The sequence below is a fragment of the Periplaneta americana genome, chromosome 10 (assembly GCF_040183065.1).
Source record: "Periplaneta americana isolate PAMFEO1 chromosome 10, P.americana_PAMFEO1_priV1, whole genome shotgun sequence".
Taxonomy (NCBI): domain Eukaryota; kingdom Metazoa; phylum Arthropoda; class Insecta; order Blattodea; family Blattidae; genus Periplaneta; species Periplaneta americana.
In genome coordinates, this window is record NC_091126.1 from 180836213 (window position 1) to 180853334 (window position 17122).

At 35.5% G+C, this 17122-nt stretch overlaps 1 protein-coding gene across 1 annotated transcript in view; it reads left to right on the forward strand.

Moving 5' to 3' along the window:
- Nucleotides 1-17122, forward strand: part of LOC138708216 (uncharacterized) — a 429355-nt gene that overhangs the window by 194159 nt on the left and 218074 nt on the right. Inside the window, exon 3 of the mRNA XM_069838546.1 lies at nt 5357-5555. Coding sequence (XP_069694647.1) covers nt 5357-5555 — 199 coding nt within the window. The remainder of the gene's footprint in view (nt 1-5356; nt 5556-17122) is intronic.

Below are 17122 nucleotides of genomic sequence, written 5' to 3' on the forward strand. Positions count from 1 at the left end.
CCTGGTTGACATGTTTCGGCCTGTTACGGACCTTCTTCAGAACTGGTTGTTCCTGGCCTTGGCACCTTTTGTTTTGTTTCCTGTGGGGGTGTGTTTGGTTAATGTAATATGGAATCAAAGAGTGTGTGTTCTGAAATTGAGTTGTGTGTTGAGAATTATATTTGGATGTGTTTTCGTGTGTCTGTATATTTCGTATTGTTCTAGTGTGTTTAGTTTCTGGCTTTTTGGTTGGATGTGTAGAATTTCCATGTCTGTGTTGATGTCTCTGTAGGTGTGGTTAGCATTTGTGTCGTGTTCTGCATATGTGGATGTGTTTTGTAATTTTTTTTTTGGCTGTGATGTGTTCTTTGTAACGTGTTTGAAATGATCTGCCTGTCTGTCCTATGTAGAAGTTGTTGCAGGTGTTACGTTTGAGTTTGTATATGCCTGTGTGTTGTATCTGTTTGTGTTGTTTGTGTGTTGAGATGCTTTTGTAGAGTATTACTGTATTTGTTCTGTATGCGATGTTGTAATTTAATTTCTTGTATGAGATTGCAATCTTGTGTGTGTTTTTGTTTTCGTACGTTAGTGTGATGTATTTTTTATGTTCTCGTGTTTGTGTTGTATTCTTATGTTTTTGTGATTATGTTTATCTTTAGTATTATGTTGTCTATTATGTTGGGGTTGTATCCATTTTCTTGTGCTATGTATTTGATTGTGTTTAGCTCTTCTTTGTAATCATGTTGGTTCATTGGTATGTTGAGTAGTCTGTGTACAATTGTTCGGAATGCAGCTTGTTTGTGTTGTGTTGAGTGGTTGGATGTGTTGTGTATGTGCGTTGTTGTTGTTTTTCTGTAGACTTTGAATGTGTGTTTGTTGTCGACTTTTGTTATTGTGATGTCTAGAAAATTTATGGATTTGTTGTTTTCAGTTTCTAATATGTAGTATAGCTTTGGGTGTATTTTGTTTGTGTCGATGCAGGTTTTGGATCTGTCTTTTGCTTCCTTCTATCAGGCCACGGTAAACTGTGAACGTATTTTCTCAGACGACCCAACATGCCCTTGTCAAATGAGTCCGCAGACAGTCACTCATATATTTTGGGAATGCGAACTATTTAGAAAAAAGACAAGTAGGCCTACATAAGGATAGCAGGGGGAAACCGGCCTGTAACTAATTCTCACCTACCAAATAAGTACACAAAACTATGTACTCCAGAAATTTGTAAATACTTCAAATTTTTCAATTCTCTAAACAAAACTACAAGTACAATCTATAAACTATGACACAAAGTAGGTATGAATATATAAAAATGAACTACAATCAAAAATAATACTTGAGACAGGGAAAAATCCATTCTAATATTTAGGATCTGCCGAAAACTGTAGGCCTACATACAATTGTAATGGATATAACTTCCTTTAAGCAATAAAGCAAATACCGGTATATAGCATACATTATTGCAGCTCAGCAACAGAACATGTTGTAAATAAGAAACTTAAGAAATACACATACATACATACACACACAAAGTAGGCCTATATGCACTGATGCACACGTACACAAGATTTTTATCTCTGTTTCTTAATTTTGTACTATGTCCAATATATTATGTTTGAAGTCATTATGCTTCATGTTTTTTTCAGTCTAGTGATTAACAATATCGAACAATGTGTTATGGTAAATAATGAATTTTATGTACCGGTACTGGAATTAGTCTGTTAGCTTATATATATATCCGATATTATTCTTAGACATTTGAACTCGCGTGACAGCCAGAGACATGTGTTTCTATGTCGGAATGGATTTGATTCCTCTTTTATAAATTGCAATTGAAACAAAAGCATGGCAGTGAAACTGTCGTGTTGTTATACGAAATAAATTGGTATGTAGATAGAAAAATCTTTGCACGATTGGAAATTTCCCGGCTTCTCCCAGACTCCCACAACCCACATTTGAGGAATTTGTTACAGGATATAAACGCAGAGTTTGGCTCATGTAGGCGTTCTATCCCCTTTGACAACGTAAACGAGTTTCAGATGGCTCAAGAACCGGGCCCTGGAGGGAAATGAAACCTCTCCACCTTCCTCCCATTCTGTTACGGTCACCTAGGAAGTCGGGGCACAAAACTAAAGAATGACATATGAGAAAGGTATCTGTGGGGAGGTTAACGCCCCCCTGGACTCCCTCGAGCCCTCAGAAATGCCGCGATATCTTCAAATCCCTGTCCTGTCTCCCCGGCAATCGTATTTCAAGTCCAGTTTAACAGTAAAGTTGGGATATAACCAAAAGTCATAGGATGTAAATACCAGAGTGAACTGGAAGACCGATATCCACTCTGAGAAATTGAACAAGTTTGGTTTGTAGCGCAAATACAGTTGACAAAAGTTGGAGGATTGTTACAGCTACATTCTGTTCGGACAAGGAGGAAAAATATAAACCATGAACATGAATATAATTCAGGCAATAGGCCTATTTCATGCAAATGGAATTCTCTTGTCATTATTTGAGTCTGGGATTAAATGTATATTATTGAAGTTAATAATATAATTGAAGGGTTCCGGAGTAAAACATTGCAAGCGCAATAATTTTTATGGATTTTGAGTTATGGCCGCTAGGTGTCTATATTGCCCATAGACCTTGCATTCACAAGATGAAAATATATTTAAAATTCGCTATACCTTGTGGTACGAGAATTTGAGTTTTGTGAAACTACTTTGTTATTTCATGTAAAGTAATTAAGCGACCTCATATCTGTAGTAAGCAGGGATGAACTGCGCCAGGCATGCATGCAGTCATAGTATTAATCTGCCGACAATAAATACCGGTACCAGATATGGCTTCTTCATACTCTTGTGACACACAAAGGTATCTAAAACAAGCATAATTTTTTGTCCATAGCTGTCAGAAATTGCTTCGCAAGACCTAGCTTAATGTAGAGGGTGGGAATATAACTTTAGAGATTAATGTGTTTCACACCTGGTGTAATTGTCATTCAGACTGGCCACTCTTCTCTTTCCCATTGTCAAGATATGTCTACTGTCCCATTCGCACGAAAAACAGGGATTTTTGTAAAGCTACTGTGTTCAGCCAGTAAACAAAAAATATTATAATTATTTTTTTTAATATATGGTTTAGTGATACCGATTGAAGTGATGAAGTTGTTGTAAGAAAAGCTAAAACTATATCGAGAAAGAAAACTTATTGTTCCTTTGTGGTAACATTGTTTAAATATAATGAACGGTTTAGGTAAAGTGCTGAAATCTTGAAGAGTTGTTAAATATTGTGGGACCTGCCATAACAAGACAAACAAATAGAAGTCCTGCATTATCAGCAAAGCTTCAAATACAAATTGCTCTACAAATTGGGATGTTGATTATTTTGCAGTGCCATATGGTTTTTCTGCCCTAGACCAGCAACACTTTCAGAATTTTTTTTCTAATAATCTAATATCAATTCATCAACTGCAGTAATTTTTCTGGCTTTCCTTCTCACTGCCAGTTCTTCTAACATTGTCAACTTTAGCCTACAAATTGAATATAAATCGTCACTAATTTATGAATGTAAAACTGAAGAAACATTAGCGAATTTTTCATCAAGTCATAAGTGGCATTGATACCGGCAGTAGACCCACTAGCTACATAATATGCTCATATTATGATACTGTGAACTTGAATTTGTACTTATCAAAGTTGCTTTCTTAATGTTGGGTCAGTAAGTGTCCCTAAGGTATGCACAATCTTTGTTCTGAGGTATCAGTACCATAGCCTCACACGTTACAAAATTGAAGCGGTGAGATCAATAACCATTCAAGTTCACTTCTGGCCATTCATTTTTTGCAAATCTGAAATTAAATTTTGTATATATCCACAAGTGTTACGACTTTAAAAGTTGGTATACCACTTTGTCTTGATCTCTGAAACAAGCAGAAATATTACGTGCAAAAAATAATAATTAGGTAAGAAATAAAAATAGTTTTTTTTTTATTTTTCTCGAAAATTGAGTAAATGCACTTGAATGGTTATGATCTCACCGCTTCAATTTTTTGTCCATTCCTTTATTTTATCAGTTTTTGGTAATATGCTTCAAAAAACATCGAATAATACTGTATGTCCTTTGATTCATTAATCATATTGAGTATAGTTAATTTGCTTTCAATTTATGCAATTTCAACCGAAAAGAGAAATCAAAACCAAAACACAAACAACTTAGCCTCCTAACCTCAAATAACAATACCTACCAATGTCTGTAAACAAATGAACTCAATCAGCTGACTAGTGAAAGAGATCATGTGACTAGTGAAAAATTGCCACAAATTACTAGACTGGTAAAATAGTTTGAGAAACAGAATCTACTAGAGCTGGTGAAATATACTCTGGTAACTAGTAACTGGTGAACTACCAAACTAATATTTTTAGAAACAGGTCCCTGGCCTCAGAAAGGAGGGAGTAGCAAACACGGCGTGAAGCAGTGATTCAGTTCCTTCATAACAGTAACGTTCTTACTTTATTTTTGTGGATTTTAATTCGGAAAACAATTAGAATTAAACAGTTTTACATATGTACAAAGAAGATGAATTTCCTTTTTCTTCTCCTTTTTTTTTATTTTCACGTAAGTCACCCTTTATATTAGCAGAATTTTGGCATTTAACTTCGTTTATAAATCGTATACTTTAATATAACATATTTTACGGTAGGCCTAATATTCTTGCAAATTTACACACTGTATATTGTAATAACTGGTAGGCCTAATAATTTTATTTTCTTTCGCTTCCATTGTATTTTTATTACATTAGGTCGGATAACGAAAGTATGTATTGCAACTCTGAAACCTTCTCCACTTGGAGATGACGAAATCCTCGATTGGTATTGTCGGAAGCAAAAATTTGATTGGAGTGGTTAGCATAAAAAGATAAATGCTACACTAGACTAAAAAAGCGTTAACAACACAGACTCTCCCAGTGCGGAGTGCTTCGAATTCAATTTAATTTGTCACAGTAAAATATATTGTTTACTATGCCGGAAATGTCGGTTGGTTCTGTGTTACTTGATTACACATTCCACACCGAGGGATGAAGCATTAGAGGATGTTTGAGTTGAATTTTCCATGTTCCTTAAAACATCTTTTCCTAGTTAGTGTATTCTGAAAGATACTAAAGTGTTCGTATTTGATCATCTAGTTGAGAAGGGAGTAGAAATGAACATCTTTGTTGAACATGAGAGCGAAAGCAATAGATTTTGTTGAAACTGCTGGGGCCACTAATGGTTTTGGAAAAGGAATGCAGCTTGTTTGTGGCTTGAATTCGTGTACTGTTGCTCATGTTTGTACACCCTTAGAAAAAATTCAGGACAGGAAATATATAATTGACTTCATTTTGCAGGCTCCATTTACTTCGTCCCGTTGGAACATGAGCCGCGAATCTATCTGGCGGCACCTTCTGGTGTTCAGGTGACAAGAGTGACGGCTATAGATCGACGCTACACAGACTCCTCTGGGATAATCTACACACTACATTCACCTAGAAACGACAGCCAGTTCTTCCAAATTCATTCCGAGTCAGGCAACATAACCACCAGGCGGTGAGTACTTGGTAGTGCATGTGATTTTATTTTAGTTTACATATTAATTGGAAAGTATGCATTATCATCTATCTTAAACTGAATTTATCGTGCTCATTGCGAGATCTGCCCTTCATTTAAGGACAAAATTGTTAAATGTTCTACTTAATTCTTAATTCAAGTAGACGGCAGTCTCGAACCCCCTCCTGTGGTACTATCTGTAAACAGTAACTAGGCCTACATTACTGAGAATTCATCCACATCACTGTGTGTGTGAAAGAAAGCAATTTTAATAATCAGTACATTTTACTCACCAATGATGCTACACAACTGTGAGTTTACTTACTTACAGATGGCTTTTAAGGAACCCGAAGGTTCATTGCCGCCCTCACATAAGCCCGCCAGCGGTCCCTATCCTGTGCAAGATTAATCCAGTCTCTATCATCATATCCCACCTCCCTCAAATCCATTTTAATATTATCCTCCCATCTACGTCTCGGCCTCCCTAAAGGTCTTTTTCCCTCCGGTCTCCCAACTAACACTCTATATGCATTTCTGGATTCGCCCATACGTGCTACATGCCCTGCCCATCTCAAACGTCTGGATTTAATGTTCCTAATTATGTCAGGTGAAGAATACAATGCGTGCAGTTCTGTCTTGTGTAACTTTCTCCATTCTCCTGTAACTTCATCCCGCTTAGCCCCAAATATTTTCCTTAGCACCTTATTCTCAAACACCCTGAACCTATGTTCCTCTCTCAGAGTGAGAGTCCAAGTTTCACAACCATACAGGCAACTGTGAGTTACGGACCATAAATGTATCACACTTCCATTTTCCTCATCCAGAATAGAGCTGCAGATTCCAGCTGCAGACAATATCTCATTATTGAAATTACTGGGATTGAGAAAGCGAAAGTTGAGACGAAAGATAATTAAAATAAAGCGTTGATTTTTCTTCGGCACGAATACAGTATCTATATCTTGAGTCCACACCTGTGGAGTAACGGTCAGCGCGTCTGGCTGCGAAACCAGGTGGCCCGGGTTCGAATCCCGGTAGGGGCAAGTTACTTGGTTGAGGTTTTTTCCGGGGTTTTCCCTCAACCCAATACGAGCAAATGCTGGGTAACTTTCGGTGCTGGACCCCGGACTCATTTCACCGGCACTATCACCTTCATATCATTCAGACGCTAAATAACCTAGATGTTGATATAGCGTCGTAAAATAACCCAATAAAATAAAAAATAAAATCTATATCTTGAAGCTCACGGATAAAATCACACCGGGTTGTGTCGCGCGCCGCTCCGTTGGAACCTTTCAAATTCATCACGTCGAACCTGTGTAGACACTACAAAAAACATCAGCACAATATAATCAAACGCCAATACCAATAATAAACTACAAAAATACCTTAAATGGGACGTAACAACGTGCATTATGGTAGTCTTCTGTTATAATTTTGGGGCAAATATGCATGTCACGGCATTCTAAATTGTGTCCAATGAAGTGAGACCTGTATTAAAATGTGAACAGAGTTTATCCACTCAAGCGGTGCACAATACGTGGATGGGGTAAGGTCGTAGAACGCGCGTCGCCTTGTTTTGAAACGACTCTTTGAACTGTGAGACTCTATTTCAGAATTTCTGAAAATGAAAAGACGCCCGCAATTTTGCGGGACCATAATTGGATTGCAAACCTTGATTTTTTGGGTTGGCATAACTGGTCACTTCAATAAGTCTACGTTAAATGTGAGCATGAGGGGTAAAAACTAGTGCTGTCGATCGATCAAAATATTTAATCGATTAACGATTTGAATTTAATCGATTAATCGAGCTTTGATCGATTTTAAAATGTTTTAATTACTGTAATACACAATTATTGTTAAATTTAATTTGTGTTTGGTGGTAAGCATAAGTATATATGTTTATACTGTATCGTTGTATTATAAGACAATAATATTTTATTTACTTACTAACATATATTTATTACGTAGGTTCATAATTTATTGTGTCATTTCTCCGGGAATTTTTGAGACAAACACAAATAAAAAATATGAAGACTCACTTGCACGCTAAGGGATGAGATGGGCGAATTATAGAAAAGTATGTATTTCAGATGCTAGGAAGACGAGTTGACGAACTTGATAATGATTTCGCATTGTGTTTCAACTTTCAATAAGGCTAGCCCAGGTCACTGTCCTCACATCTTAATCTCTTTTTGAAGTGTTTGTGCAAAGACTTGCCCTATGCTATATACTTCACTGCAAAACATGACGACCTTCCCTCATCCCTTTCATCGCTTTTCAATCTGTGTTCCGTGAATAGCGCTGCTTATGATTAGGTATTTCTCCGGAGCGGTTGTTTGTGCGCTTTCAATCGGAGACCTCCGGTTACCTCCGATTGATGCCGCGCAGGTTGTATATGTGCTGCGGCGCAGACATACATTTTCCGCTGAGCATTCCTTTAATCGGATCAGGTAGTGATTCGAGTCCGCTGACGTCCGCGTATCTTTTATAATAATTTGAAATTCTTTGTTGTTTATTTTCTTTTTTATTTATCCCCCTCTCTCTCCCCCTCCCTCTCTCTCTTTTTCTTCGGCTCTTCTTTTTTTCTTGTTTTGCTTGAAGTACTAGGTTAGCTGACAGATTTTTTTTCTAGTTTCGAAATTCAAAGTATATGTGGAAAAGCGTATTAGTTTAAGTCAATGATCAAATTAATAACATTAAAATTAACTGAAAACTAACGCAGAAGTAAAGCTTTTCAGTAGCTAATGTAAAAATTTATAATTTTCCTGAAACACTTGTTTATTCACAAATAGTTTTTGTCAATTATTATTCTAATCGGTTTAGTTTAACGTAAAATATATTAAGGGAGTTCCAGAATGGAACAAAAGAAACGTGGGCTATCAATGGATTAAAGTTTACTGTCCAAAATAATTTATTAAGATTCTTCACCGGACAGGATTGTGATCATTGTGTTAAAGGGTGCCAGTGTTTGAACTGTATCTTCTAAAACGCGTCACTCTTCCTCTGTAATAAAAAATATAAGCTGATATCAACTTAAGGATAATTGTAATTATATTATTACACACGTTTCTTTAGTTTCAGAATGAAACTCGATATTTTAATTGAAACATTAAAATATAATTCAAGTTGCCTTTCAAATATTCCATATAAGTTATGCATTTTTTTTTATTGGCTCGAAAGTTACGTTTTATAGAAATTTCAAGACTTTTTTCTAGACTGTGGACCTTTGGAACAATAGCACTAAAGCAGTTTAAAAAAATCGTATCAAATGTTTTGCGTAATTTTAAAACTACGAAAAGGATGATATCACTAATTAACCGTCAGTGTGTATCTGAATGGTAATAATTTATTTTTGACAGCAAGTACGAGTACCACAACCGCGACCCTTAATGTTAGCCTAAACACTTACATACCTGCATTTTAAAATTTAGACCTACTCAGAGAATCTATCTAACCTGGTCCACGCCATAGAGATTTCCAAATACGGACCTGTTAGCGTCCTAGGAGCGTTTGGCTTTTCTGGCAACACTATCACCAACTCATCATTGAAGTTTGGAGTTTCATCTCGTAACAATATGCTGGATCAATCTTAGAGGGCCCTTTTTTGCTGAAATTCTTCTGCCTTTCAGTTTTTCATTCGCAATGTTACTCTATCTGCACACCAAACCACGAAATTATTTATTAGAACTTTTATATATAAATCAAAGTAAACACGCTTTTTAAAAGAGTTCAAAAGTGTTTTGAACTGTTAAATTTACTTACTTGAAAAAAAAGTGACGATTGCCGAAAAGTGAGAGAGAAATTCACCCACATCTGGGGTCTTATAAATTCCTACTTTCACGGTAAGGTTCAAGATGTGGGGACCACAGGCTAGATGGCAAAAATTTAATTTTGGCAAAAATTTAATTTTTTTAACGGCAGCAACCATATTTGGGGCATTGTCTGTGACAGTGGCAGAAACTCTGTTGTTTAGTCCCCATGAATTAATGACTTGAATTCAACCAGCAATTTTGTAGGCTGTATGACTTCCCTTGATGATAGATAAGTCCAAAGAACAGAAGTTAATTGGTTACCTGTCACGTAGTGACCTGTTACTGTTACGTATCCATCTTACCTGTTGGAGGACCAACAGTTTTTTTAAATCCTTTAATTCCGTTCGCAGTTTATTCTGAACGCTGTCGTATAAGTCACCTAAAAACCTGCAATATTCACGTAAAAGTATATACCAATTTTATTGAAAAAAGCAACTAAGAACCCTGGTTAGTTGAATTATAATGAATAGTTTTTTATGTTAGACAATTCTACACACTATCACAACGTTTTTATCACGTAAACCACGTGCTCTATTTACAATACTTACATGAGAAAAAGTGTTACGACACTGCAATGAATATCTTGGGTTTAAACCCTTGACGAGATATTTAAATCCGGCATCTTCGACGACGCTGAGTGGTTGCATATCATTGGACATAAACTGAATTAAAAGTTTATCCAATTTAACTTTTTCAGCACTGTTCGATAGTTGTCCTGAGTTTTCGAGCTGCTGTCCAACATAATTGTTGGCGCTTTCTTCAAGTTCGCGATTGTGCGATCGCTTCAAATGGTCTAACAAATTCGAAATTCCACCACCCTTAGAGTAAATTCGCCCACAAAGTTAACAGAGTACGACTTTATTATTATCTTCAACTAAATTAAAAAAATTCCATGCGACGGATATTCGATTTGGTGTCATTTTATTCCACTCCAACTACCGTCAGTCCGTACGCGCCGGTCGTCCTTGAGCTCTACGTTATCCAACTTCGCTTCGCTCCGAACCACCACATCCCTCCGTATGACCCGTTTCCACCTACGATAGTACCGGAGATCACCGGTGGAGAGCTTTATTCGTAATCTCCGATTCCTCCGCGGTAGTAGTCACTCCGATGAGTAGCACTATCCGTGAAACTGCGATTTTCAGCGATATTATTATCTTTGTAATATACGTTAATTCATAATGACTAACACAAAATCGGTATAAAAATGAATCAACTTATTTAAAAAACAGTTTATACTTATATTTTCACTAATATGTTTTGCCTAAATAAAGAAATGCAGAATTATATAATAATTAAATACTTAAAAGGTCAAAATACAACAGTGTTCATAAGTGAAGATTAAAAATAATGGAGATTATTACAGTTGTCTGAACACTATTTATTGATAAAATAAATAAAATAATAAAACTGGTTAGAAACCATACATGTTTCGGGGGCTATGCTCCCCCATCTTCAGTGGTTGTACCACGACTACGGTGTAGATGTTCTACCGCGTATCGTATCTTAAAGAGGTCAGTCCTCTCTCAGAACTCTCGTTTAATCGCAAACAGTGTTTGTCAATTATTATTCTAATCGGTTTAGTTTAACGTAAAATATATTGAGGGAGCTTCAGAATGGAACAAAAGAAACTTGGGCTATCAATGGGATAAAGTTTGCTGTCCAACATAATTTATTCAGATTCTTCACCGGACAGGATTGTGATTATTGTGTTAAAGGCTGTCAGCATTTGAACTGCCTCTTCTAAAACGCGCCACTCTTGCTCTGTAATAAAAATATAAGCGGATATCAACTTAAGGATGATTGTAATTATATTATTACCACATGTTTCTTTAGTTTCATTCATAAACTCAATATTTTAATCTAAACAGTAAAATATAACTCAAATTGCCTAAACAGCAAAATATAGGCCTAACTCAAGTTGTCTAAACAGTAGAATATAACTCAAGTCGTCTTGTAAATATTTCATATGTTTTTTATTGCCTCGAAAGTTACGTTTTAGAGAAATTTCAAGGCTTTTACCTATACTGTGGGCCTTTGGGAACAATAGCACTAAAACAATTTAAAAAGAAATCGTATCAAATGTTTTGCGTAATTGTTTTCATCAAGTTCACGATTGTGCGATCGCTTCAAATGGTCTAACAAATTCGAAGTTCCACCACCCTTAGAGTAAATTTGACCACAAAGTTTACAGTGTGCGACTTTATCATTACCTTCAACTAAATTAAAGAATTTCCATGCGGCGGATATCCGATTTGGTGACATTTTATTCCACTCACAACTACCGTCAGTCCGTACGCGTCGGTCGTCCTTGAGCTAACTGTCGCTTTGCTCCGAACCACCGCATCCCTCCGTATGTCCCCTGTTGCACCTATGGTAGTACCGGAGATCGCCGGTGGAGAGTTTTATTCGTAATCTCCGATTCCTCCGCGGTAGTAGTCACTCCGATGAGCAGCACTGAAAGCAACTACTGTTTCAGCATAAACAGAAGATATATGCTCCCATGTGTTGTAAAAACGTCAGCTCTAGGCCTATAGCTTCAACAGATTTCGAGAAAATAATTTAATATTCTGATTATAGGAATTTGCGCACCAATATTACCTTAAAGCATAATGCGATAAGAGTTTTGTTGTGTAATATTAGTTACAGTTAAAAAAAAACATATACATAGATAACTTTGCTTTGTACTACAATATTGTTTTGATTAGTTTATTGATTACTTTTATAAGGCTAAAGATACCATCAATATCAATTCTGACTTAACATTTCATACTCAATCTCTCTCTTTGGGATATCACCTTCTTTATGAATGATGTGTTTCATTCACTTAGTACAGTATAGTTGTACTACTATGGAATTTCTGTGAATATTCGTTCTTAACTCTTTATTATTAATTAATATTTAAAACGAAACTGCAGTATTGTTTTGTTTTATAGACAATATAGAAAAAATCAAACAGAAAGAAGCCATATGAAAATAACGACATAAAATTTCACGTTTCGTTTGAAGTTTGTGCACCACTGTTTTCTTAATCCAACAGCCTGCTTATTCATATACGTAACCCTCTCTCCCTCCATACCTAGCGCTTAATGCCCACGCACGACGTCAAGGTCAGAAAAATGCGCTTGCTTTGACATCATTGGTGTAGACGCTCGTATAACAGTATACTTAAGTGCACAAAAATTACACTAGTCAACAAGGTTTTTGTCACAAAGGTGAAAATGGTCATTTTAGATCAATTTTTGTGTGCTGATAGCGGATCTAAACTTGAACATTTTCCATCACGCACCATTTAAGAGGATAATTGGAAATTGTAAAAAAAGAAGATTGAATTTACTAAAGAACTCGGGTATCGAACTATGGATTTTATTTAAACGGTTACACAGTATATTCGTATGTTTTGTAACTTATTGTTGTTCAGAATATACTATAAGTGTATTTTAAGGAATAGGTTCTTTGAAATACATGAATCTGCATTAATAAGGCGCGTAGTGGGCGATATAATATATCTGTATAACGTTATTGCTTTATGGCTCTAGACAGACAGAAAGCACTGAGAGGGTGGGATTTTAGAGCGAAATAGATTGCATTTTAGGATTAGTTGAAAATTGTTTGAGCTTGTGCCAAGTTGTATCGCTGGTTTTAAGTGTTTATCTTCGCGTTCATTTACGCTTTCTGAGAATTAAAAAATCTCGCCGTGGGTGTGTAACTTCGCCGGACAGCTTTTGTTACGTATGTGGAGAATTTACGGCAAAATCGCAGCGTCGGCCTTTATCAGATAAGTTGAAACAAGCATATTATTGCTAATTTGAATGTAATGTGTGTGATGAGGACAAATCATGGGCTCCCCATGTGTGCTGCACAACATGTTACTCAAAACTGATAAAATGGATGAATGGAGAGAAGACTCGAAGTATGCCGTTTGCAGTTCCAATGATCTGACGTGAACCGACAAGACATGCAGAAGACTGTTATTTCTGTTTAACAGATTACGGGATTTTCATAAAAAACAAGATCTAAAATTGAATATCCTAATGTTCCGTCTACAATAAACCTGTATGTACCACATGGACCAAAACTCCCTATTCCTAATCCACCTTCACAATTGGAGGAATTGGTTCTTCCAATAGAACAAACTTGGCTCAACCATCAACATCCTCTGATCCGTCCTATAGTCCAGAACATCATAAAGAACCCCATTTAATCCAACATTGTGAACTGAACGACTTAATAAGAGATATTAATCTCACTAAACAACAAGCTGAGATTTTAGGGTCAAGAGTGCAACAATGGAACCTGCTAGCACCAGATACTAGAATTTCATTGTACAGGAAGAGATATGAACGGTTTTCGAAGTATTTTATAATGAAAAATTCTATGTCCGCGTATGTAAATATAGACAGCTTAATGGAACAACTAGGATTTCAACACATCTCAGAGGAATGGAGGTTATTCATAGATTCTTCCAAAATAAGTTTTTAAAAGCAGTGTTAATGCACAATGGAAACACTAAACCATCAACTCCAGTGGCGTATTCAGTGGATATGAAGGAAACTTATACAAATTTGTCAGTGTTACTAGATGAAATCCAATATAAAACATACTGCTGGAAACTCTGCGGAGATTTGAAAATTGTCGCCTTATTGCTCGGACTTCAGGGTAGATTCACAAAATACTGTTGCTTTCTCTGTTTATGGGATAGTAGAGCGACTGAAAACACTATATAGTGAAAGACTGGCCTCCCAGAGAAAGCTATGTCCCAGAAGAACATAATATCAAGTATGTCTCTTTAGTAAAACCGGAAAAAGTACTGCTTCCTCCTTTACATATCAAGCTTGGTTTAATGAAGAATTTCGTTAAAGCTATGGATAAAAATGGAGAAGGTTTTGCACATGTATGGAATATGTTTCCGAAACTCAGTGAAGCTAAAGTGAAAGAAGGATTTTTTGTTGGCCCTCAAATTAAGAAACTTTTGAAAGATAAGAGCTTCGAAAAAAAATTAAATGTTGAGGAACTAGAAGCTTGGAATGCCTTTGGAAGTGTTTTAGTGGGTTTTTAGGTAATAATAAAGTTGACAATTACCAACAGCTTGTGCAAGAACTCCTGCATAGTTACCAGAAGCTTGGTTGTCAAATGTCTTTGAAAATACATTTCCTACATTCCTATCTCGACTTTTTCCCAAAGAACTAGGAGCTGTAAGCGATGAACAAGGGGAAAGATTCCATCAAGATATACACAAGATGGAACAAAGGCAACAAGGAAGGAGGGCTTCTAGTATGATTGGGGACTACTGTTGGTTTTTGTCCATAGAAAGTGACGCAAACTGCAAGAGGAAAAAATAACTCTAAGCAACTAAATATATTTTAAAAAAAATCTAGCTTGAAGTCTGTATATGGTTGTTTACTTCAGTGTAGTCATTTTATTTGAGGTTTTAATCAATTTAATTTATAAATCTTAAAAAATTATAGTTCATTTGATCCAGTTTTAAATTAATAAATAAAAAGCTTATTTTGAAGGGAAAAAAAGGAATATAATGCTAATTTTTCTTGTTGTAATTATTATTTATGCAGCGTTATTATTTTTCTGTGAAACGTCAGTGTATTTTGTATATAAATTTTGTATCTTAGGAATTTATTTATTATCACTGTCGTAATTACGTATTTTGAAATGCACGAAAACGTTTTTTTTTTATCAAAATACTTCCCCTTCTGTCACACAAAAATGTTACGTGTTACAGATTTTTCACTGCGATTTTCGTAATCAGCAGGGTCAATTTAGTAAAAATCAGCTTATTTTATTTCTGTGACAGACAAAAAGTTCAAATTTGTTGACTAGTGTTATCACAAAATGTGCATTAGATCAGGCTTCCATACTATTGAGGGACAGTGCGTGTGCAAACTATGTCGACAATATCACATACTGACGTGTAAGAGCGCAGAGAAATCAATAACTGACAGGAAAAGTGATATTTATTACTAACTCTAACCAATGCACACTCGTGTGCATTTCTCTCTTATTATTAAGTGCACAAAATGTTTTCGAAACGACGCAAAGTCGATAGTGAGTGTAGAAAGTATAATGAATCTTGGCTGGTAATTATTTTGTGAAAGAGCATGGGAACAAAGTGAGCACCACAGAGCAGAGCCGATATGGACAATTTATTATCGTTCCCACTTCTCAATTACGTGAATGCATGTCCTCTTATTTAATTATGTTTTAAGAATTGAGTAATCTAAATTTTATGAAATTAATTAATTAAATTATAGTCTGTTTTACCATAATATTAACAAAAATTACACGTGCGTTTTTTAAACAATAATACACTGTAATGTGACCCGGGGTCAATCACTAGAGTAATTATTGGCTTCTCATGGTAGAAAGTTTGGGCACCCCTGCTGTATACAATATAGCAATGCAATTTTGATGTGAGCTTCTAAAAATAGGTCACATATATTTAAAACTTACAATTTATAAGTAAAATCAAATGTTTCACTTCTGGGACGTACAATTAACAAAAGCATTAGCTTGTGCAGTAAGGGTTCCATGTCTATATGTCTAGGCCTATCTGATAATAATGAGAGATTATAATATATAAAGTGATGTCATTTAAAAATAATAAAATGACTGACTTTTTTTAAAACTTCTTAAGCGTGTGATGAAGATTTTGTTATTTTCATGATAGAGATGTTTTTACATATTACATGACTATGACTCTATGAATATGTACAGCTGTCAAAAAAAAAAGTGGCCGCACTCGTGAACAGCGAATATTTTCAAAGTCCACTTCGGGTCGCGGCGATGTTACACGATGCATGTGCTTGTACAAGCACTTCCCGAACTATGAAAGTGTTCCATGTCTGCGCCTCGTAGGCCAGCGGTAGAGTGCTTGTTTAATGATTCAAAAGTTGTGGGTTCGGGCCTTCTTCAAGTTTTCATTTTATTTTTTAATCGTTCTTTAGCGATGTAAATGCTATTCAAATTATCATTTATATCCAGTTATCGTTCTTTATGGATATCACGTTATTTATATTTTGTTATCGTTCTTTAGAGATATGAATAAAATTCAAGTCATCATTTGTATTCTGTTATCGTTTTATAACGATATGAATAACAATTATTATTATTGTATCTCCAATGGTGGTTAGCCCTATTTTACATATGTATGTTAGGGCTATAGTTTCATACACAAAAAAGATAAGCATAAAGAGAAATAGAAAAGAAAATTAAATTAGCTTACGCGATGTAAACAAAACATAAACAAACCGTAAATTAGGCATTGCGATTGCAAAATAAATATCAGGTATCAATTTGGAACATACAAAAACATTACCAACACACATGCGTAACACTTCTATAACACAAATACGCAGCTTTCCGTACCATACATCATAAATTAATACACAATAGTCACACAGACACAGTCAAACTATAATTACGACATTGCGACATCAAGCATCCCATAACTGACTCACATACATAACAAATCAAGCATCCGTTACAACACATACACTTCAACATAGTAACCACACTTTTAAAAGTTACAAATTTGGCTCCAAGAAAAATAAATAGGACACTGTTACTAATTACTGTTCTTCTACAATTTCTTAAATACATCTGTAATAAATCTGTGAAATTCCGATATGAATAATATTCACGTTTTTTATATTGTTATCGTTCTTTAGCGATATAGATAATATTCAAGTTATCATTTATATTCTGTTTTCCTTCATTAGCATTATAAAATAATATTCAAGT